General features: G+C 41.2%; 1 protein-coding gene across 1 annotated transcript in view; it reads left to right on the forward strand.

Moving 5' to 3' along the window:
• Positions 1–24,014, forward strand: part of LOC307143747 (adhesion G-protein coupled receptor G5-like) — a 39,211-nt gene extending 15,197 nt beyond the window's left edge. The window contains exons 3-13 of the mRNA XM_079845508.1: positions 7,702–7,867; positions 7,949–8,084; positions 8,290–8,406; positions 8,505–8,624; positions 8,709–8,748; positions 10,042–10,142; positions 10,221–10,339; positions 13,364–13,632; positions 19,086–19,191; positions 19,291–19,571; positions 21,749–24,014. Coding sequence (XP_079701634.1) covers positions 7,702–7,867; positions 7,949–8,084; positions 8,290–8,406; positions 8,505–8,624; positions 8,709–8,748; positions 10,042–10,142; positions 10,221–10,339; positions 13,364–13,632; positions 19,086–19,191; positions 19,291–19,571; positions 21,749–21,879 — 1,586 coding nt within the window. The 3' untranslated portion in view covers positions 21,880–24,014. The remainder of the gene's footprint in view (positions 1–7,701; positions 7,868–7,948; positions 8,085–8,289; positions 8,407–8,504; positions 8,625–8,708; positions 8,749–10,041; positions 10,143–10,220; positions 10,340–13,363; positions 13,633–19,085; positions 19,192–19,290; positions 19,572–21,748) is intronic.

Genomic DNA, 24,014 nt, shown 5'->3' on the forward strand with positions numbered 1-24,014 from the left:
ATTCATTCCTATGGGGTCAAATTGACCCGTGAGGGAAGGATTTGTTACTTTTTTTAATTTCAACCACAAATGTACACGAATCCAGTCAATTTTTAGTTTAGTTTTTGTGTGTATTCGTGGTTCAACTTCTACGAGTCTACACCCCCACCAGATGCCTTCACTCAGCTGAGGAGCGACAGCTTGTGGTACCATCACGAGGCATGAAAACCCTCTCCAGAACATTCACATTCACCGTTCCCTGCTGCTGGAACGATCTTCCCATCGCCATCCGAAATTCAGAATCACTGACAACGTTCAAAAGACAACTAAACACTCATCTCTTCCGCGAGCACTTAAAAAAAATCCTCTTTTCCCTCCCTACTCTAGCCTGTGCTACACTGAGTAACAGGGGCGTCGGACTGGGAGTTGCTGTGCAAAACTAAACTTGTAGTTATGCACTGGTTTGGTATAAAAAACGTAATTTTCATGCTGTGCAGGGCCCCACCACCCCTCTCGAATCAATGTAAATGGTAGGCCTACGATCCGCAGGTCAGGTGCTTCTGCTGCGGACCTGCGGAGGAGAATCAGTTAATGAGACAGGAGCTGGAGTTAGCCGTGATATGAACTAGGAAGACAGGGGAAGAGTCATGTCTTTCCTTAAGAAAGGAAAACTAGGGGCTCAAAAACGAAAAGAAAAGAAGATTAAAGAGAGAAAGGCAAATGAGGGCAAGCAGTTGCTCACTCAGTTTTTTTAAAAGAAAGGTGAGCTCCAAATGCATCATCGAGCATTGACATTGTTTTAACATAAATATCTACTCCAGGTAGAATAGCATACATTTATGTTCGTACTCTATTTGAATAATATACCAATACTTTATAGTATCACACCCTACATAGCGAGCAAACAATATTTCTGGGTAAATAACAGGGAGTGAGAAGCAGACGGAGGCGGAGCTGGGACTCTGGGAGGGAGCTCAACACACTGCGCAGCTTGTCTCCTCTTCTGCTGCAGTTCTCCCCAGAGTCAGAAGTTTACATGAAAACACTGTATATTTCCCTCCATTGTCAAAATCTAACACCTGCGAAAACACAGATCGTTAGCGCCTATTTTACCGCATTGTTATGCAAATTAGCTCGCGCACGCTCTTACATTAAGTACAGGATTGTTCTCAGTTTAATGCACATCTTAATGATTGAAAATTATTAATTTTAAAACGTAATTCAAAGACTGAATGTCTAGTTTGGCGGTTAGTGTACCCTGTGATTCTATAGTCTGCATTTATTTTAAACAGACAAATAATCAGCAATTAACTTGTACTTAGCCTACACTTTAAAAAAGGTATATTTCAGTTTCAGACACTGCAGCAGCAGACCCCTCATCATGGCCAGGTGAAAAAAGTGACAGTAAGGTGGATGTGACAGTGACACAAGGTGAGCTTTTAGCGGAATTGCCTGTTTTAACACTTAGGCCCCGTCCACACGAAGCCAGAACTTTCCCTATCCGATCTTTTTTTTTCCTCGTTTCAAGAAATATCTGCGTACACACGAGATCATGAAAACGGCTCAAAACGATGTAGTATACATGCCAGGCTAGTATGTGGCCCTGTAATTCTGCCACAGAAATACACTAAAAACGGAGAAGAAGAGTTGTGGCTAGAAGGGGTACGGCAAAAGTCGGAGGTGAGGTAAAATCTCACAATAAAATAACAATAAATAAATTTGCTACTTACCAGATGTGTTTTATTAACGCATACACCTACCCCAACCCTAAACCTACCCTTACATTAATGCAAATACAGTAATTAAACAACGCAGTATTGATGTGCGCATGCCCAGTGCCCATAGTTGTATCCCTTCTAGTCTTCCCCGCGCAGGACATGGTGTGATGATATCATCGTTTCACAAAATATACGGATTGGCTGTATACACGAAACCGCAAGTTTGTCGTTTTCAGATTTATCCATTTTAGGACCCGGTTTCAAAAAATAGCGGTTTCAGTCTCCCAAAACGCCGGATCCGTGTGGACGAAACGCCAATACGATAAATGTATACGTATACAGTGATACGCGTCTCCGTGTGGACGGGCCCTTAGTATAATTAGTAATTAAGTGTTAAGAGGAAATAAGCAAAATCGGTACATTGTTATTGTACACATTTAAACTTTAAAGGGATAGTTCCCCCAAAAATGAAAATTCTGTCATCATTTACTCACCCTCAAGTTGTTCCAAACCTGTATGATTTCCTTTCTTCTGAGAAACACAACAGAAGATATTTTAAAGAAGGTTGGTAATTAAACAGTTGCTGGTCCCAATTGACTTCCATAGTATTTTTTTTCCTACTATGAAAGTCAATGGGGTCCATCAGTCGTTTGGTTACTGTAATGCTGGGTACAACAAAAGCAGGATGAGGCGGATCCACATGCAGATTTGGTTTATTAACAAACGTGGGTAAAGACAGAGATAGAGAACACCAGGAAATCAGGAACAAGAGCATCTACAGTGAAACATCAACTGACACAGAACAGGGTAATCACAGTGGTATAAATACACACAGGGAAACAAGGTTAACAAGAGGGAGTGGCTAAATGGTAGCCTGACGTCGTCATACTCAATTCTAGTCAGAATTTGAGTCTGATACTGCTCCGTTGGGCTGTGATTATGGGGCGTGTTTCAACCGAACCAGGAAAGACCTCAATTGGATAGACCTACAACCAATCAGAGCAACGGAGCGACCGAGCGACGCATAACGTTAGTTGTCAAATGTCAACAGAAGTCAACTGCACTGTGTTGCCAAGTCCACGGGTTGAAACGACCCCAATTATGTGATATACAGACCCAGGAATGCGAATTTTAGCAGGCAGTCCTTCCAAAATAACACATATTTTACCCCCCAAATGCCTTTTTTTCCCGGAGAACCCCCCTGGAAAGCTTTTGGGCTTGTTTTTGGCTAGTTTTGAGGAACGTTAGCAATTGGGCGGGTTTTGTAAAACTTGGCAACCCTGTCTGCACGCACGCTGGAATAAGTAGCCTAGCGTTAGAAGAAAAAGATGCGTGTAAACGAACTTTGCCGGTGTTGTAAAAAAATTATTTAAGGAGACACAGAGTACTTACCAACACGATCATCATTTCTGAGAGAAATAGTAAAGGTGAACGCATATATGAACAAGTTCTCCGTTTAGGATTAGAACAAATTCAACCCAAGCGCTCTTTGATGACGTGGATGATTACGTTACTGTTTATCATCTGTCCATCATCGTCTAAAGCCCGCCCTGACAATTTCATTGGTCCGAACAGCTTCTGTTCGGGCCTAATTACTTATCTATTGAGCAAGTCCAGACCGAACTGCCCGAGTAAAAATGTTGTGGGCGGGGCTAAGTTCGGCTGGCATCCAGGCTAGCTAAATGGGAAACACCTGTGAGAACTAATCAGCATGAAAAACTACAAAGGACTACAAAACATGACAAGACAGGGAAACAGGCTGGAATCATGACAGAGCCCCCCACTTAAGGAGCGGATTCTAGACGCTCCACAATCAAAAAACAAAACAAAAGTCCAGGAGGGAGGTGGATCGGAGGCGAATCTGGGGGTGGGATGGAGGGTGGACCCCGGCAGTGGAGGGATTCAGGAAGCCATGGCGGTTTAGGCAGCTCAGGGGACCATGGAGGGGATCAGGGAGATCAGGGGATCAGGGGATCAGGGAGCCGCGGAAGCTCGGGCAGTTCAGGGAGCCATAGCAGCACAGACCCTTCAGGGCCAGCCTCCATGGATGGGTAGCCCCCTCCCAAAATCTTCTCAGGTGGCACTACAGACTCTGGAGCGAGGTTAGGAGGGACAGGAGACGGAGTCCTCTCTGGACTCCTAACAGGAGGCGGAGTCCTCTCTGGACGCTGGTCAGTGGCTGGAGCCATCTCTGGATGCTGGTCAGTGGCTGGAGCCATCTCTGGACGCTGGTCAGTGGCTGGAGCCATCTCTAGGAAGCTGGTCAGTGGCTGGAGCCATCTCTGGACGCTGGTCAGTGGCTGGAGCCATCTCTGGACGCTGGTCAGTGGCTGGAGCCACCTCTGGACGCTGGTCAGGCTCTGGACTCTGGACGGAGACAGGCTCTGGTTTGGCGGCAGCCATCATGTCCAAAGACACAAGCACGGCAGCCATCTTGTCCAAAGACACATGCTCAGTGGCCATGATGTGGAGAGGTTCTGGAATGGTGGCCATCTTGTGACAAGACTCTGGAGTAGCGGCCATCTTGGCCGATGATTCTGGAATGTGTTCTTGAACTGGGATCCATGGTGAATCATGCTCTGTGGCCACCAGAGCTCGAGGCACATGGCCCCCTCCAAAAAACTGTTTAGGATAAGGATCCTCCTCAATCCTCCCCACAGTGAAGGTGGAACCACTTAACAGTAGAGCGTAGTCCATGTATTGTTCTAAATGGAGTTCATTTCTTCCTCTAGGCATACATGACCTTAAAGGCTCGTTTAGGCCATGACAGTAAAAGTCCTTGAAAACACCATCTTTCCAATTTAAACAATTAGAAAGAGCACAGAACTGATCAGTGTAATCCTCGATGGTGTTCGTCCCCTGACGAAGAAACAAAATCTCCTCTGCTGGATCCATGTGTGGGTCAGTCGATCTGTAATGCTGGGTACAACAAAAGCAGGATGAGGCGGATCCATATGCAGATTTGGTTTATTAACAAACGTGGGTAAAGACAGAGATAGAGAACACCAGGAAATCAGGAACAAGAGCATCTACAGTGAAACATCGACTGACACAGAACAGGGTAATCACAGTGGTATAAATACACACACAGGGAAACAAGGTGAACAAGAGGGAGTGGCTAAATGGGAAACACCTGTGAGAACTAATCAGCATGAAAAACTACAAAGGACTACAAAACATGACAAGACAGGGAAACAGGCTGGAATCATGACAGTTACCGACTTTCTTCAAAATATCTTCTTTTGTGTTAAGCAGAAGAAACAAAGTCATACATTTTTGGAACAACTTGAGGGTGAGTAAATGATGACAGAATTTTCATTTTTGGGTGAACTATCCCTTTAAACTGTAATTACTAATTACAGTTTAAAGTTTAAATGTGTACAATAACAATGTACCCATTTTGCTTATTTCCTCTTGTAGCAGAGGCAGAAATAGAAGATGAGGTTGATATTCATATAAGTGATGAGAGGGAAAGTGAAGAATGTGATGAAGGTAGTCAGGAGCAGGAGGACAGAGCTGAAGAGGAAAGAGAAGAGAATGAGAGACTTAAGGCCTGTACACACCGGGACGAATATCGCGCGCGCTTATCGCCAGCGTTTTTCGTGCCGTTTTTCGGCGCGTCTTGAGTGTTCACACCCAATCGATTTTCACTGGCGCTGCGCCGAGTGAACGTGCACATTCAGTCGATGCGCTCCCGGTACACAAGATGGTGCTGTGGCACTTTAAGCCTCTGACACTCGCTTGTCACACAGAAGGAGAAGAGAGACAGTATTTACGTGCTTGCCAAAACCATAGACATATTATGTATATGGACAAAACCATTCACACACTTTTTGCTAACTGGCAAGCAGCATTAGCAGCCCATCTTCTTCTTTGTCTACTTACTACTTCTTCGTCGTGTCAATGTGTGCTCGGCAAGAGCGTTTTGTGCTTGAGCGCCACCAAGTCGTGTTTTACTGTCACTTCAGCAGCTCCAGGCACGTGAACAAAAGCGCTGATCTCATTGGGTGGCCAGTTTTTTTACGCGCCGCGTCAAAATCAAAAAACTAACCCGAGGCGTTTTTTTAAAAATGACGCTTTTACGCCTGCCGTTTTGCGCGTTGGTGTGAACACTCACATTGGCGCCCATTGTTTAGTCCCGAGGCGTTAAACGTCGGCGATAAACGCGTGCGAAAATCGTCCCGGTGTGAACAGGCCTTTAGGGATACTGGTGAGGGATTGTCAGAGGACCCAGGATTATGGCCAACAACTCTTACTGAGAAGCTGATAAAACTATTGTTCAAATGCTAGCCAGTGATATTATAGCCACCAGTATATTTGATTTAGTCCAGGTTTGGACCTGCTAGACTTTTTGTCATCTCAGTAAGTAGTAGTACTTTTGACAATAAAACAAAAAATATATTAATCAGAGTGTGGCTTATTTTGTTTACATTTTAAGTGTATTTATGATAAAAATGCAATACCCCACCCATTGGTATCACTATGGTATTTGGTACGGGGGCCCAGCAAGATGGTTTGTACCCAGGGCCCAAAATTTGGTGCTACGCCCCTGCAGAGCTCTATTGCATTTCTGCAAAATGTAGTTACTCGCCCAAAACATTCATAGTTGTTTGTTAATTTACACACTTTATTATGTCTTTCTCTAACACACATATCTTTTTTACATCTTCCTATTGCTCTTCCATGACAAGAATGTTCAGCTTACATCCACATTTCTACAAAATAAATATACTGTATAAATACAAATATTTACAAATAAGTACTGATGCTGTTCAGAGTTGTGATGTTCCTCCATGCTCAAAATTTTGGTGATTTTATTGTCAGCAACTGTGTGTGTGTGTGTGTGTGTGTGTGTGTGTGTGTGTGTGTGTGTGTGTGTGTGTGTGTGTGTGTGTGTGTGTGTGTGTGTGTGTGTGTGTGTGTGTGTGTGTGTGTGTGTGTGTGTGTGTGTGTGTGTGTGTGTGTGTGTGTGTGTGTGTGTGTGTGTGTGTGTGTGTGTGTGTGTGTGTGTGTGTGTGTGTGTATCTGAAATGAGTTGCAATTTAACAAACATTCCATTTTTATGGAACATAAAATGTCTGACAGATTTTGATTTCTGAATGGATCATTTTGCATGTGAAGGCTCACAGGATGAAAGAATGTTGTGAAAAAGTTTCACTGAGAATCAACTCATCAGTTTTGATCAACAAGCCTCATGAGCATTTAGTCATTGTGCAAATTGTAGACAGTTGTACTTACTCTTTTGCACATGTGCCAAAACACATGACATTTGCTTAAATCGATAAGAAATTCTAACCTGATGTGAACAAGAAACAAATGTTTCATAGATCTGAACTTATTGTTATGAGAGAAAAAAGTCTAATTTGAGAGCTGAGCCAAAGCGATTGAGAAAAACTGTAATTCAGCTCAAAATATCTAATGTTGGGTCATTTGGGTGTCTTTGCCGACCTCTTGTGGAAAAGAAAATAATACAACATGATATTTCATGACTCTAGCCATATGGTCTTATAGCTCTATATGGAGCAAATGAGCTGTTCCGCTGGGTCCTAAAGTCAGTTCTTTATCTTTATCATTTTATCTCTTCAGTATGCATTGAGATACACATGTAGACATTATAAAATATTTTTTTGGTAAAGTTTTAGCATTTTTAGTTTGAATTGAGCATTTTTACTGAAGCATTCCATTAATTCCTATAGGTCAAATTGACCCACGAGGGAAGGATTTGTTACTTTTTAAAATTTCAACCACATAAACTCCATGAATCAAGTAAATTTTTAGTTTAGTTTTTGTGTGTATTCATGGTTCAAGTACAACAAAAGTCCTAGGATCTTAGACCACTCCAATGAACACTCAATTTTTAAAGCAATTTTGATTTACCTGAGGGAAAGAATAACAACAACAACAAAACAAACATAAAAACATAAAAAAAACATAAACTTCAAACAGACCTAAGTGTGGGAAAAAGATGAATAGTGTCTGATAACAATTTTTGTGCCACACCCAGCAAGAACTTCACCTACCATTAGTGAGTGTGAGAGAACAATTAAAGAAGTCAACACTGGTTACTCAGAGAAGCAGGATCCTTGTTTATTGATGAATTCTGTTATGGAGGTTAAAAATGATTGCTTACAACAGCAACCAAATCAAGAGACTTTGAAAACAATCAATAGGTAAACACCTGTACCAATCTTTTTTTTTTTTTAAGATCTAAATAATCTTGTGTTGATTTGGTTAATGATATCATTTTACAGAATGGAGAATGAAGTCATACACAGCATTATAAATAAGACAAAGGAATCGCAGAGCTACACTTTTATGGATTTCGCAATGACGGTGGTTAAGATGAACAAGAAGACAGAAGGTTGTGAACAAATTACAGCTCCAAGCGTAAGACTTCTCTCACAAAGGTTTAAAAGACAGATGGCGTTATTTTATTAAATACTTTCTTTAAGATGACACTGACAATATGTAACATGTTGCAGCTTTTTGACAATTAAAAAAAAAAAGAAAAAATATATAATAGTATTTTTATATCATAGCCTTTGTAACTGTTAATGACACAGTGACTTCATTCACTCCTTTTTATTTGAAGGTGTCTAAAGAAACTCAAACAGCACAGATATTGATCCCAGGGGAGCCTTTCCAGAATGTCCCTGAGAACCAGCAGAAAGTTGGAATAGTTACCTACGACTCCGATCAGCAGTTTAATGTAACGTTTACATTTGTCTTTCTGACTGTTTTATAAAACCTGTTCTTAACTCCTTTACTCTTTATTATATAACCTGCCTGTCTGTGGTTTATTCACAGATGAATAATTTCATAATGTCCAAAGTCATACGGATTGAAGTTTTTGGACGTGATATTGTGAATTTGACCAATCCACTTGTAATACTATTCCCAGTCAATAATTACACAAATAACACAAACGTAAGCATACCTTTTAAAATTTTCTCAAAATGCCCAAAAATGTTTAATAATTTGTTAATTCTGTTTTTGTGTTGGTATTCATAGACAAGCTACATATACTCCTGTCAATACTATGATGAACGAGGTGAGTGGGAACTAAAGGGACAGTTCACTCAAAAAGGAAAACGGTCGTTCCATGTGCTGTTTATTTATTCATTTATGTATTTTTTGAAGAATCTTCATCTTTTTTAACAGTTCATAGTGTGTCACGCTCCAAAAACAACACACATTTTTAATGCTATTTCATGCATTCTGACTTATTTACACTGTTAAAGAGTTGATTCTCATGCTAAACATGGACAAAATAAAAATAAAAATTGTTGGACGTATAATGGAATATTTTTGTGCCAAATACACTCCTTCAGGATTCAAACAAGTTTCGTAAAGTTTTTTCAGAGTATGGCCCTGTATGACATCATAAAGGGCGGAATTCCTTATATGGGCACTTCTCCCACGATGAGCACACACACACATCAACCAGAGCGAGAGTAAGAGCTTCAACAATCGACGCGTAAGTGCATATGATGTAAACACGAACGTATAGTGAATCAAAAGTTATCCAGGGATAATGCCATGATGTATTGTGTGTGTGTGTGTGTGTGCTCTTTAGCTCCGCCCATAAGGCTTTTTCACACCAAGATATATTAGAATGCACTTCAGTTACGTCATCCCCTTGTGAAAATAAGCACACTTTTAAGTGTTTTTAACTTTTACTTAAATAATATATTTGAGAAGAATATACTTAAGTGCAAACTAAAAAGTAATCCTACAGACACTTAATATTTTTTGACCCACTTATTACATTTTTATATGCAATTTCATAATTACTTATATTGTCTTTAAAATATGGTTATACATTATGTCTTGCTGAATATACTGACAAGAATTTATGGTAGGCCTAAATTAAAATGTACAAATTTGTAATGAAGTTGCAATTTAGTACACTTAAAATATATTAACTTCAAGTGCAATATCTAATAACACACTGCAGTTAAAATTATATCCAAGCACTTGTACTAAAGCATGTGCTTTAGTATGTTAGTCAACACATCATAATAATTGCACTTCTGTAAAGCATGACAAAAGATTAGGCTACTAAAACTTTATGATTTAACATGCACTTTGAAGTAAAACTTTTAATTTGACATTATTGCAAGGGGAACTTACTAAAAGTGTTCTTAAGTGTAGACTTAAGTGGCCTTTTGTTTCATTAAAATTATATTAACTATGAATATATAATTCTTTCAAGATTTGAACAACACAAGATGAACTTTTTTGGGTGAACTATCCCTTTAAACGTATAGTGCTAAACTGATATGTAAGCATTACAACATTGTTTTTTGTACTAAAATGTATTTAATATGAATGGAATATGTAGGAAACGACACCTGGAAAACGGATGGCTGTAACACCACTCAGCTCAGTGATGACGTTGTGAAGTGCTCCTGTAATCACATGACCCCTTTTGCCGTGCTTCTAGTGAGTGCTGAGCCAATAAGAAATGTTGTGCTGATTAATTATTTTCATTTAATTTTGTCCCTCCTTCACTCTGAATAGGTTGAGGTGAATAATATTAATGGACAGCAGTGGGAAATCTTGTCGGTCATCAGCTACATAGGCTGCTGTCTGTCTGCGATCTTTTCTGCTTTCTCTGTCTTGACGTTCATTTTCAAAAGGTGCTGTTCCTTCTGTTTTCATATAAATGCGTATATAACCTGTGTTTTGATTCACATTATTTACACTGATACCAGTATGCATATAAATTCATCAAAGCCAAAGATGCATTTACTCTGGGTGCCAAAAGTTAAATGCCAAAATAGTTAAAATGCAAACAATACTAGTCAAAAATTTTGAATTATGTTTTTGTTTTTATATTTAAAAAGTGTCTTATGCTCACCAAAGCTGTATTTATTTGATCAAAAATACAGTAAAAATAGTAAATAAATCTTTTCCATTTAAATATATTTAAAGTTGTATTTTATACCTGCGATGCAAAGCTGAATTTTCAGCATGATTACTTCAGTGTCACATGATCCTTTAGAACTCATTCTAATATTCTGATTTGGAGCTAAAAAAATTTTGTATTATTATTATTATTATTATTATTATTATTATTATTATTATTATTATTATCATCAACGTTTTAAACAGTTCTCTTTCAAAGGGGACACTGTTTCAACACTGTGTCATGGTGTTGACACTATTGTGTCTAGTGAACGTGTGAACATATGCCAAGCTTGATTGGCTATTGCAGTCAGGTGACGTCAATAGAACTTGAGACGGTTTTGGCTCTTTTTCAAGTTTCATTTGCTAGCTCCGCTACTATCATGCCAGACCCAGAAGCTCGCTCTGTTTGTTGTTGGACCGCTCTAGTTCTGAGGAGCTAGACATGACAGGAGTTGAGATGGATGTTTTAAATGAGCTCGTCTCCTCTCTCACCCCCACATTAGAGGAGTTAGTAGATGTTATGACCCGCACCACGATGAGACTTAAAATAGATTAGTCTGCGTATAAGGAGGAAACTGTTCTTGGCAGATTAGATGAATGATACCTCATGGGTCATAAATGTCACTCTCAATTTTCAAGCTTTGTTCCCCTGATCTTGATGAAGAGGTATTGAGATCATGGGAGAAGCCATTTCTTCATAGGCTCCGGTCTTGACATTGAAGCCCTGCCAGACTACATCTCAGCTAGTTGGTAAGGCATGCGTGGCGAAGGGCCTGGCCATTGGCGCTTTGCACACCATGGTGGTGTTGCAAGACCACCAGGCCTACCTGTTGATGGACCTTGGCCAAAGCTAGGGGATGTCTCTAGATGCAGTCCTGGAGCTCTGCTGCACTGCAGAATAATAATCTTAGGGAGGTGATTTCGGCCAAAGGACAACATAAGCTGAACCCCTAGGATCTTTCTTTGCTCCCACCCTCCCCCTTCATGCGTTGTGATTGAAGTCGAGTGTTATGCTCTCTCCTCAATACTTCTTTTCACCCCTTCAGAATGAAAATGTGTTTTAAGTCTGGTTAGGGTTTGGGTTGACGCTGGTGAAGAGATTGGGCACTTCTCGCATCCCACTCTTCCACCTGCCACCCTTCTTCATTTGAGATGGGCTGTTTACAGAGGAGAAGTGGATATGGCTGAGGTCTCATCCCACTTTCCTCATCTGATGCTACTCGCGTCTCAATTGCTCATCCCTCGCCCTCTCCGGCTTGGAGTTTAGAGGAAACATGAGTATGCTTCCCTTGGAATCACATTTGCATAGTTAATACATATATGAAAATAACATTATTGCACTTACCTTGGGATGCAAGGGAAGGGGCTGTTCACAGAATAGGAAGAGTGGGCACGATCGCTAGTAGCTTCCTACCTTTCTATTTGTCGTCCCTTCTGAGATTATATGGAGGTTGCATCCATGTGCTTCCCCATGTAATCACATATGAATGGGCTGTACAGCAAAGAGAATGGGCATTACCGCTATTCACATCTCACTCCTTCATTTGTCTCGCCTCCAGTCTGGACCTGGAGGTGATAGTGTGGACATAGTGGGGGAACTATTTTAACACGTCTCCTAACGGTTCTTCAGAAGTAATGGGATGCCAGAGCATAAAAAGTGGACATTGCCACCTTAGTTGCACTCTCTGTCCTCCCTTCCAGCATTCTGTAGGTTCTCGTCAGAACTGTGGGAATGGGCAACCGTCGGCTGATAAGAGCCCCATGGTAGGGAGTATTTCAGAGAGGGCTACAACACCGCTCTCTCAGGGTTTGTCTCAGTCAGCGCCCTAGGTCATGAATCAGTATATCATGTACTCAAATTCAGGCACGGGTAAGGACAGTAAGGATCCTGGCTCACTGATGGTGACATGACAACATCCTCATTGTGCAAATTCATTCCCTAGGATACCTGACTATCAGGTAGAGAGCTTCCCTAGAGATTCGGCGATGAAAGTCTTCTGGTAATAGGTCACTTGTGTTTGTATCTGTCTATTTTTGTAAGTGTTTGTGTTCTTTCTCTGTGGCCCCTGTAGCTTGGAGGTAGGGTGTTGGCAGGTTATTGTCAACACGCCCTTTTAATGGTCGCTCCACTCCCAGTGCTCTCTCACCAGGCTTGCCGAAAGCACTTTTGCTATTTCTTCCTTGGGTAGAGCAGGCAGTTGGGAGAGCGCGGCTCTCTCCTGAGGCTTCTCCTAGTCCTTAAGTACAGGATGCTTAATTCTATGCTCCTTTTGGTAAGATTCCCCTTAGAGCTAATGATAGAGGGATTGAACGGTCAGGGTAGCAGTACTTTGGTCTCTTCCTATTGGGATTTGCTGGCGGAGACAGAGTAGTTGCTGTCTCCCTAGCTTGCTCTGCCCCCGGATCAGTTAAGTAGGTACGTATATGGAGGGTATTGAGTTTTGGACCTCGTACCTCAGCTCTTGGTCACTAGGTGAGTTGAATGGCAGTCTTTGGCTCCAACCGAGCTTATTGGTTTTCAAAACTCAATGAGCAGGCATTTGTTCAATATGGCACAATGGGTATTGTGTTCCCAGAGCATCAACACCATGACGCAGTGTCTCGTTCCCCTTCTCAGGGAACCGGTTACATACGTAACATAACCTAACTTCCCTCAAACCTTTCAGCCTTGATGAGCATAAGAAACATAATTCAAAAACAATATAACATAATTATTCCAAACTTTTGACCAGTAGTGCACGTGTGTTTCTCAGGAACGCAAGGGCAGAAGTGTCCAGCAGCATCCATGTGTCTCTGAGTGGCTCTCTGTTTCTCCTCAACATGAGCTTCATGCTCAGCGAATGGGCTGCTACACTGAAAAATAAAGAAGTCTGTGTGTTTATTGCTGTGACGATGCACTACAGCCTGCTGTCTTGTTTCACCTGGATGGCTGTTGAAGCCTTGCACCTGTACCTTCTTCTCATCAGAGTGTTCAATATTTACATCAAGTACTACATGACCAAGTTGTCCCTGATCGGATGGGGTGAGTATAACGACATACAAAAACACAGCAGCCAAAGTAAAACTTTAACGTCAGCAGAAACTGTTTTTGCAACCCATTTTGCTTTTGTAATATAGAATATTTTAGAGTGAAGTAGGATATTTGAGGAGAAAAGGTATAGGACTTGATTTTGACCACAGGGGTGTTACCAATAAGAATAGCGGAGGTGGTTGGATAGAAAAGGGATTTGTGACAACAGATAAATGAAATGTCATTCAGGAGGCAGAGAATTGTAATAAACATGAAAACATGTTTTTATTGGTGGACATCCTATTATGTAATTGCCATGGACCGATGGTCAAGTCAAGTCAAGTCACCTTTATTTATATAGCGCTTTTTACAATGGCGATTGTTTCAAAGCAGCTTCACAGTGTTGAACAGGAAAATAATGCAACCAAATTTAGTTTGGCTGTACCGCTCTGGCGAAAACTGTGATGTTATCCAGCTCGTTTCAATTATCATATAGTGACAATGTGGGCAGATCAATAATGTAATTGAAATTTTAGTTGAATATTTAGTGTCCCCAACTGACCAAGCCAAGCCAAAGCGGTTTATCAGGTGTTTTGGCAAGCTGTTTCGAACTCCCAAATGAACTCCAAACGAACATTCGAACCATCAGTAGGAACTCTGAAGTGATGTAAGCCACGCTTGTTGTTGTGACTTTTATTTTGATGGCGCAGTGGAGAGAACGCCAGAGCCTGAGCACATGCACAGCGCTCCCATTCTCCATTAGTTTATGATCTGTTTAACACTAATAGCCCTGTCTAATACATTATTAGATAGATCTGTTATGCAAAGTATATGAAACATATTTGCGTTTGCCGTGTGGTTGATGCCCAATGTTGCTTGCTGAGCAGAAATAAATAATCATGTTTTAATGGGTCCAAAGTTGCGTTGGACTTTCTCGATAGCGCAAAGGTTGAGAGGTCCATCTATCACTGTTTCCATGTTCGTAGAGTTAGTTTGTGGAGTAAATATATAGGCTATAAACTTTGTTTTTTTTCAATGGCTGGCGTGTGCGTTTGGCCAATCAGCCGGACACATAACGAAAAAGTGAAGGGGAAAAGTGAATATTTCGCATGCGAATAGTTCGCGTCAAAAAACGTTCACATCAGCTGCGACTCGAATTTGTGACGTCTGTGACGTTTCAGAGCTTCAACATTCCAAAACATTTGCGGCGACAGCTGAGAAAACACGGAAACTTCATCATTCAGTGAAGACGAGCTTTTAATTTTATTTAAAAGACCGAAAAGAAGGTTTTGGGTGCACCCAGACTGAAGGGGAGTGTGCTAATCTTGCACAGGAGTTAAACTTTATCATGGCCGGTTCTGCACATACTTTCGAATATCCCTGGGACAATTTGAGGAGCTCCTCCAGAGACAGTAGCAGCGCATCTGACAAGACAAACACACACTCCAGGGAACCAATCGATCCGGAGCAGCTATTTCCAGCTGAGTCACAATGTAAACATTTTAGTGCCACAGTCTTGCTGATGGAAACACATTCACTTTCATGGTAGTGGACACAATTAGGTTTAGAAAAAAATCAACCGCCTGTCTGTTTATCATTTTGTGTACCTTTTTTAAATATCATTACATTTACATTTTACATTTAGACATTTAGCAGACGATTTTATCCAAAGCAACTTACAAATGAGGGCAATAGAAGCAGCTAGAGCAGTCCAGGGGCAACAATATCAACAATATGCAAGTGCTGTAACAATTCTCAGTTAATCTAGCACAGAACAGAATTTTTTTTTTTTTTTATAAATAAATTAGACAGACAGACAATGAATAGAATGATAAGTGCTATTCTCGATCGGTCAGGTGTTGCTGGAAAAGATGTGTCTTCAGACGTTTTTTGAAAATGGCTACAGACTCGGCCGCACGAATTGAGATAGGCAGGTCATTCCACCAGGTGGGAACGGTCCAGGAAAAGGTCCGTGACAGCGATTTCATGCCTCTCTGGTATGGCACCACAAGGCGTCGTTCACTAGCAGAACGCAAGTTCCTGGAGGGTGTGTAAGTCTGAACGAGCGAGTTTAGGTATATTGGTGCAGAGCCAGTGGATGTTTTGAAGGCGAGCACCAGTGCCTTGAATTTAATGCGAGCGGCTATTGGTAGCCAGTGCAGACTGATGAGGAGAGGCGTGACGTGTGCTCTCTTCGGCTCACTAAAGACCAACCTCGCCGCTGCATTCTGGATCAGTTGCAAGGGTTTGATAGTGCATGCCGGAAGGCCCGCTAGAAGAGCATTGCAGTAGTCCAGTCTGGAGAGAACAAGAGCTTGTACCAGTAGTTGTGTGGCATGATCTGATAGGAAGGGTCTAATCTTCCTAATGTTGAATAGTGCAAATCTGCAGGACCGGGTTGTTGCAGTAATGTGGTCAGTGAATTTTAGCTGATCATCAATCACAACCCCAAGGTTCCTGGCTGTCCTGGACGGAGTTATGGTTGATGATCCTAGCTGAATGGAGAGATTGTGATGCAGTGCTGGTTTGGCTGAGACCACAAGCAGTTCTGTCTTTGCAAGGTTGAGTTGCAGGTGATGTTCCTTCATCCATGCTGAAATGTGTGTTAGGCAGGCAGCGATACGAACACCAACCAATGGATCATTAGGTTGAAATGAGAAGTAGAGTTGAGTGTCATCGGCATAGCAGTGATAGGAAAAGCCATGTTTCTGAATGACCGATCCCAATGATGACATGTAGATGGAGAAGAGAAGTGGTCCAAGCACTGAGCCCTGGGGAACGCCAGTGGCTAGATGATGTGACTTAGACACTTCACCACTCCATGACACCCTGAAGGACCTACCTGAGAGGTAAGACTTGAACCACTGGAGAGCGGTTCCTGAGATGCCCAGCTTCATGAGAGTTGACAGGAGGATCTGGTGATTAACTGTGTCAAAAGCAGCAGACAAATCCAGTAAGATAAGTACTGTGGATTTGGAGGCTGCTCTTGCCTGTCTCAGTGCCTCCGTAACTGAGAGCAGGGCAGTCTCAGTTGAGTGGCCGCTTTTGAAACCGGATTGGTTGATGTCCAGGAGATTGTTCTGTTCAAGAAACGTAGAGAGCTGATTAAACACAGCCCTCTCATGTGTCTTTGCAATGAAAGGTAGAAGGGATACCGGTCTGTAGTTTTCTAAAAGTGCTGGGTTTAGAGAGGGTTTTTTAAGCAGTGGGGTTACCCGAGCCAGCTTACATGCTGTGGGGAAAGTCCCGGTGTGAAGAGAGGTGTTGACAATGTGAGTGAGTGCAGGAGTAACAGAAGAAGAAATGGCCTGAAGGAGGTGAGTGGGCATAGGATCAAGCGGACATGTAGTGGGATGATTGGAAAGGATGAGTTTGGAGACATCTGCTTCGGAGAGCAGAGAGAAGGAGGGGAGCGTGTGTGTGATGGTCGTTGAGATGTGTGTGTCGGTTTGTGGTGTGGAGAATTGGCTGCTGATGGAAGAGGTTTTGTTTGTGAAAAATGATGCAAAGTCATCAGCTGTAAGAGTTGACGAAGGAGGGGGGGGGGCAAAGGAGCGAAGAGAATGTTTTGAAGAGTGCACGAGATTCGGAGCAGTTGTTGATTTTGTTATGGTAGTATGTAGTTTTAGCAGTGGAGACATTAGTAGAGAAAGAAGCGAGAAGAGACTGATACAGGGTTAGGTCAGTAGCGTTTTTAGTTTTGCACCACTTCCTCTCTGCCGCCCGGAGTCCAGAGCGATGTTCACGGAGAACATCAGACAGCCAGGGGGCAGAGGGGGTGGTGCGGGCTGGCCTGGATGTAAGGGGATAGAGGTTGTCTAAGCAAGATGTTAGAGTGGAGCAAAGAGTGTCAGTAGCACTGTTAGTGTCTAGTGCTGAGAACTGAGCAGGTGGAGGGAGTGAGGATGAAACCATAGTGGATAGACGGGAGGGAGAGAGCGAGCGTAGATTACGCCGAAAGGTGATCTGCGGAGGAGTGCGTGTTGTGTCCGGAGTCAGTATGAGGTTAAGAGTGATGAGAAAGTGATCTGAGGTGTGCAGTGGAGTAACTAAAGTGTTGTCTGTGGAGCAGTAGCGTGTATAGATCAGGTCCAGATGGTTACCTGATTTGTGAGTAGCTGTAGTGGATACTCGCTTAAGGTCAAATGAGGTCAGAAGAGTGGTGAAGTCAGCAGCCTGGGGTTTATCAAGGTGGATGTTGAAGTCACCAAGCAGTACCAGAGGAGTACCATCCTCAGGGAAGTGAGAGAGTAAAATATCCAAATCATCCAAGAAGTTACCCAGTTGACATGGAGGGCGATAGATAACTATAACATGGATTTTAGCCGGGTGAGTGATAGTGAATTTTCAATCATTTGAGATCAGCAAACCAGTACCTCCACCCCTCCCAATTGGGCGTGGGGTGTGTGAAAAAGTGAAATTATTTGAGAGAGCACCAGGAGTGGCAGTGTCTTCTGGTTTGATCCAGGTTTCAGTGAGAGCCATGAGACTGAGACATGAATGAGCGGAAATAGATGGAATAAAGTCTGCTTTGTTTACAGCAGACTGACAGTTCCACAGACCAATTGGAATGGACATTAATGTAGCAGAGGAAATAGGTACACTTCGCAGGTTATTAGGATTACGGCGCCTAGAATGTACTGAGCGTGATTTACGGGTGTATGTGGTAATAGTAGCAATTTGGAAGCACATAGTGAATACGGGTCAGAGAAACAAACAGATAACAACAAGCAAAACACAAAAGTGGACAAACTGGAAGGAAAGCTATAGTCAAGTGCCTTGTCGTGTCCTTGCTCGAGTGGAGTCGCGCAGAGTAGAGTCGAATGGTCTTTACACTCTTCGGTCTTCACACGAGGAGGCTGAACGCTCCCGCTGATGCTTCCGCACCAGCGTTAACGAGCGTATTAAATAGATGCTAATCACTACATTCAGAACAGGTGAGGACGCTTTTGTAATTCGCCCAGACAATCAAGGTAACAGCCTGTCAATGGCTCAGCTCAAAAGCGAAACTATCATATCTGAACTTAATCCTCATCTTCGTCTGCCTTCCTGCAGACACCCGTGACAACTCTGAAGTTGGAGCTAATTTAGTTCCCCAAAAAGGATTTCCTAGAGCTTTAAAAAAAATGGAGCCAAGATTAAAAAGGATGTTATCTTTTGAACTGAGGTTTCTACTAATCGTTATGATTTTTTACATGTGCATCAATATTTTATAATGGTTTGAACTTGCCTTGTGACTCTGATGTGTACTCGTCACAAATTAATAAATGACTATTGCTTTGTCATGTCTATCAAAATTAAGCAAATTTGAAAAATGTTAGCTTTCCAATGGCATTCAGTTTGTCAAGGTTAGTAAGGTTTACAGTGGGTGGCACACCGTTGAGCCAGGACCAGGACACTATAATACTAGAAACATAAAAAAATGAGGTGCGGTGGCTCATCCTGTGATCTTTTCCTCTTGACAGGAGTCCCTGCTGTTGTTGTTGGAAGTTTGCTGTCAATTCATATCAATCATCCTTTTTATGGCACTAAAGATGTGAGGTTATCATATTATAATACAACAAATACAGTGTGAGTCCTCGCTTTATAATAACTTAATCTTTAAAATTTTAGCTCATTTGTTTTTTGCTCTTTTTTAACTTTCAGCATTGTTTATTATATGTTGTACAGTTGTTGGATTAAAGCGCCTTTCGTCCTGTATGGCGTGAACCTTTCCTACTTCACCATCGTATTCCTGTTCAACTTAGTGGTCCTACTCACAGTGTCCAGACAGATCTTTAAGCTAAAACAAGTGGACATAAAGAAGCAAAAGACAATACCAGTGAAGGACGCGGGCACTGTGCTGGGCCTCATGTGTCTGCTGGGTACAACATGGGGTTTGGCCTTCTTCACCGCTGGATATACCAACTACCCTATACTCTACCTGTTCTGCATCTTAAACACAATGCAAGGTAGGTTTACTCTTAATCATAAGCTATGTTTCCATCCTCATATTTTAAGCGATTTTTGGGATATTGCCTATAAAAAGCTGGATGGAAACACCAAGATATGCATAAATTCAAAAAATATGCATAAAAAACATGTGCTAATTTTTTTATCCAAAGAAGACATGCGCATAAACTATGATGGAAACACATTTACAGAAGAAATCCATTGATGCGCAACAAATAACTTGACTTTGCCTCAACAGAGGATGTGATTGGATAACTGGACTAACCAGTGGACCAATCACATCGCACAGCATCTTAAAAGTTGGTTTGGTCGCTCTGTAACGCCTGAGCCAAAGTCTATCATCAGGATGATTTGGTATAAATCCTTCCCAGAAGCGTCTCGCACAATTGCGTTCTCAAACAAGATAGCGTTTATGGTTTCATTTGCCCGCTGTGAGGCACAAGTCATTTATGATGTCCGAAAAAAGAGCCACACACTGCAGTAAAAAAAAAAAAACTTTTTACGTTGCTTTTACTCATAAAAATTGTAACTCTACATCCATGCTTCGTTTAGTATACGCGGATTCATGAATATGCAAATTAGCCCCACTCCCCAACTTACTGAGGTAAACCCTGCACAATTACACTATTTACAACGTCGGAGTGGACACATAACGATAATTAATATGATTATCATTTTGCTTGACTATGTTATTAAACAGCTAATAATGTGTTGCTGTTGTTACACAAACCATCATAGAACATCAGTGGAGAAAGGCAAATCATTTATCATAACATCGCTATATTGCTAAATCTACACGATTTTTCATATAAACAGAAAAATATACCGGGATAACCTGGCTTCTCTTGAGACTTCCCTGCTTCAGAGAATAGTTAATGATATGCTAAAGCCCGCCCACACGTTGACGTGATTGGTAGTTTGTGACGTCAGAAACACCAGCGATTTCAAACCGCGTTTTTGAGACTGTCTTTGGTTCACTGCAGTTTTAAAGAGAAAATACTCAGCAATGGTATTGACTTGAACATTAATTTACACATGGTTTGTTTTAAAATCATGTTAAAACACCACATGGACATATAAACAACAATAAAAACTTGATTTTCCCTTGATTTTGGTAAAATCAAGGCAATTTATAACTATTTTTTATAAGTTATACAAGATTCATCTCATTTAAATACATAAAAAATCAGTTTAATGTATTTTAAGTTGAAATGACTTAAACATCCAAGTTGATTGTACTTAAAAATTTAAAGGGGTGATGAATTGAGAAATCAACTTTCCTTTGAGCCTTTGGTATATAAAAGTTCATCGTGATTTAAGAATATCCTGTAAGTTTCAGAGCTAAAAACGTCCTTGTTAGTCACAGAAAAGCTTTTATAGACACCAGGCCCAGAAAATGAGAGCTCTCACAATATGTCGACCAATGAAATAATAGGACGCAGAAGCACCGCTTCAAGCCCCGCCCACCGACAACGTGTGGTTCGCGGTTATATTCACTGATAATCGGGCGAAGTGATACAGAAATAACATTCCAATCAATCGCGGGTGGATGAGAGATGAATCATTGTGTTTGTTTGATAAAGACATTTTGCGAGCCCTGGCTGTGGGCTGGGCCATTCATTCCGGTTGCCGTTTGCCACACGCTGTCACTGACAGGGGAGCAGAAGCTCATTAAATATGCAAATCTTATCCAATCCTAGCCGTGGGCGTTTACTTCCAAGTCTTCAGTGCGGCACGCCCATCAAAACCGAGCGTTTTTCAGAGAGCCTCAAAACCAAGGTAGAAAGTAGCCTATTACTTATTCATTATGTTGTTTTTGAATGTAAAAACCATGCAAACGTCATAAGTTGACCTCAGACAACAGTATAATTTTTTTTTTTTAAAGCCAGTTCATGATACCTTTAAGGCTGTAACTTTTATTCGCCTAATAACTTCTATTTTTATTACATTTTTATTACATATTATAATATTTTTCACCAATTTCCAAGGAAGTGATTGTTTTGTTCTCTGAAATAGATGGGGTGTTTTGTTCACAAATGTTTTCCATCTTTGGATGAAAATAGAACCATAGAGGAGGTTAAAAAAAGGAAATATGCTGTAAAAAGAGAATGTTGTAAAATGTCAATGTTTTCTAATAATATAATAATACAGTTGCTTTCAACTTTATTTTTTGCAGGGGCGTCTATCTTTCTGTGGATGTGTCTGACAGCAAGGCAAACAGACAAACAGAAAGCAGCTCACACCAAGTCTTTATCCACTGTTGACACCTTCACCATTGAGAAACAAAGCGGAATATCCCATGCCTAACATCTACCAGATTGCAATCCTACAACCAAAATGGCTGGGCTCAATAAATAGCATGAGTTTTTTATGGCTTTATGATCCTTATACGGTGAACTATTTCAATGGAAAAACCATTTCAGTCTGCACTGGCTTACCAATAGCCGCTCGCATTAAATTCAAGGCACTGGTGCTCGCCTTCAAAGCAACCACTGGCTCTGCACCAATATACCTAAACTCGCTCATTCAGACTTACACACCCTCCAGGAACTTGTGTTCTGCTAGTGAACGACGCCTTGTGGTGCCATACCAGAGAGGCATGAAATCGCTGTCACGGACCTTTTCCTGGACCGTTCCCACCTGGTGGAATGACCTGCCTATCTCAATTCGTGCGGCCGAGTCTGTAGCCATTTTCAAAAAACGTCTAAAGACACATCTTTTCCAGCAACACCTGACCGATCGAGAATAGCACTTATCATTCTATTCATTGTCTGTCTGTCTAATTTATTTAAAAAAATAAAAAAATTCTGTTCTGTGCTAGATTAACTGAGACTTGTTACAGCACTTGCATATTGTTGATATTGTTGCCCTTGACTGCTCTAGTTGCTTCTATTGCCCTCATTTGTAAGTCGCTTTGGATAAAAGCGTCTGCTAAATGACTAAATGTAAATGTAAATTTCTAGTGGTGTCTGAAACCATAGTGGACATTATATAGCCCACTCTCATTCAATCCCATAATGCACCACAATAACAAGTGCATCACTGGTATACACTCAACGGCTAGATATACACATAATGTGCTGTAAAGGCCCCAATATAATCATGTGAAATCATAGAACAAAATGGTGTGACCATTTCGAAACAAATCTGGCCGTTTCCGTAGTTTAAAACAGCTCACCAGAGCAAACTTCCCCCAAAAATGTTTGCACCATCGTAAACACCTCTGAACTGCCATTGGTCCATGGCAATTGCGTAATAAGTGGGTGTGGCTCTGGGGCTCCGCCTTCTCCATCTAGTAAACACCTCTGAACTGCCATTGGTCCATAGTGATTGCGTAATAAGTGGGTGTGGCTACGGGGCTCCGCCTTCTCCATCTATTAAACACCTCTGAACTGCCATTGGTCCATGGTGATTGCGTAATAAGTGGGTGTGGCTCTGAGGCTCCATTTTCTCCATATAGTAAACACCTCTGAACTGCAATTGGTCCATGGTGATTGCGTAATAAGTGGGTGTGGCTCTGAGGCTCCGCCTTCTCCATCTAGTAAACACCTCTGAACTGCCATTGGTGCATAGTGATTGCGTAATAAGTGGGTGTGGCTATGGGGCTCCACCTTCTCCATCTAGTAAACACCTCTGAACTGCCATTGGTGCATAGTGATTGAGTTATAATTGGGTGTGGCTTTGAGGCTCCGCCTTCTTATTCATTCACTCACTCTGTCCATCTAGGCAAAGACAACAATAGGTTGCATGATCGCACCATGCTTTCTATAGTTAATTATAAATTAAATTCCTGAAATAAAGAGAATATTTGATCGCATATGCTCAGCCATTTCGAACCTCTGAGCTAAGAACTAAAAAGAAATTTGCAGTCAGTATACCTGTGAATGAATTCCTATGTCTCGTCAGAAGATAGTTTTTTTCATATTGATTCTGTGTAAAAATGTACAGTCAATATTTGTTTTTATGCTTGTTAAGCACTTTCATGTATGATTTTTATTATTTTATTGTTATTATTAATATTATTACTAATGTTTGTATAGTGAATGATAGTAAAGAATGTGATTTCCTATCAGAAAAAAGAAATCAGGGGTGGGGAACTATCCCTTTTAAAACAGCAAACAAGAAATTACGGTTACGCTTTACTTTACAGTGTCCTTGTTACATGCAGTTACTGTAGTAATAACTATACATTATGCATAATTACATACAACTAAACCTAAGCCAAACCTAATCCTAACTATAGCCCTATAGTAAGTACATGTAGTTCATTATTATTACTGCTGAAATGTACAATTACACTGTAACATGGACACCTTTAAATAAAGTGTAACCGAAATTACTTTTTGACCTTATTGAAGAAATTAATCTTGAACTTTATTTATTTTATGGATGTGGGTTGCAAGTGTTTCTTTTGTACTAATCATAGTAAATTAAGGTGATTT

Source organism: Gobio gobio, assembly GCF_949357685.1.
Source record: "Gobio gobio genome assembly, chromosome: 2".
Lineage (NCBI taxonomy): Eukaryota > Metazoa > Chordata > Actinopteri > Cypriniformes > Gobionidae > Gobio > Gobio gobio.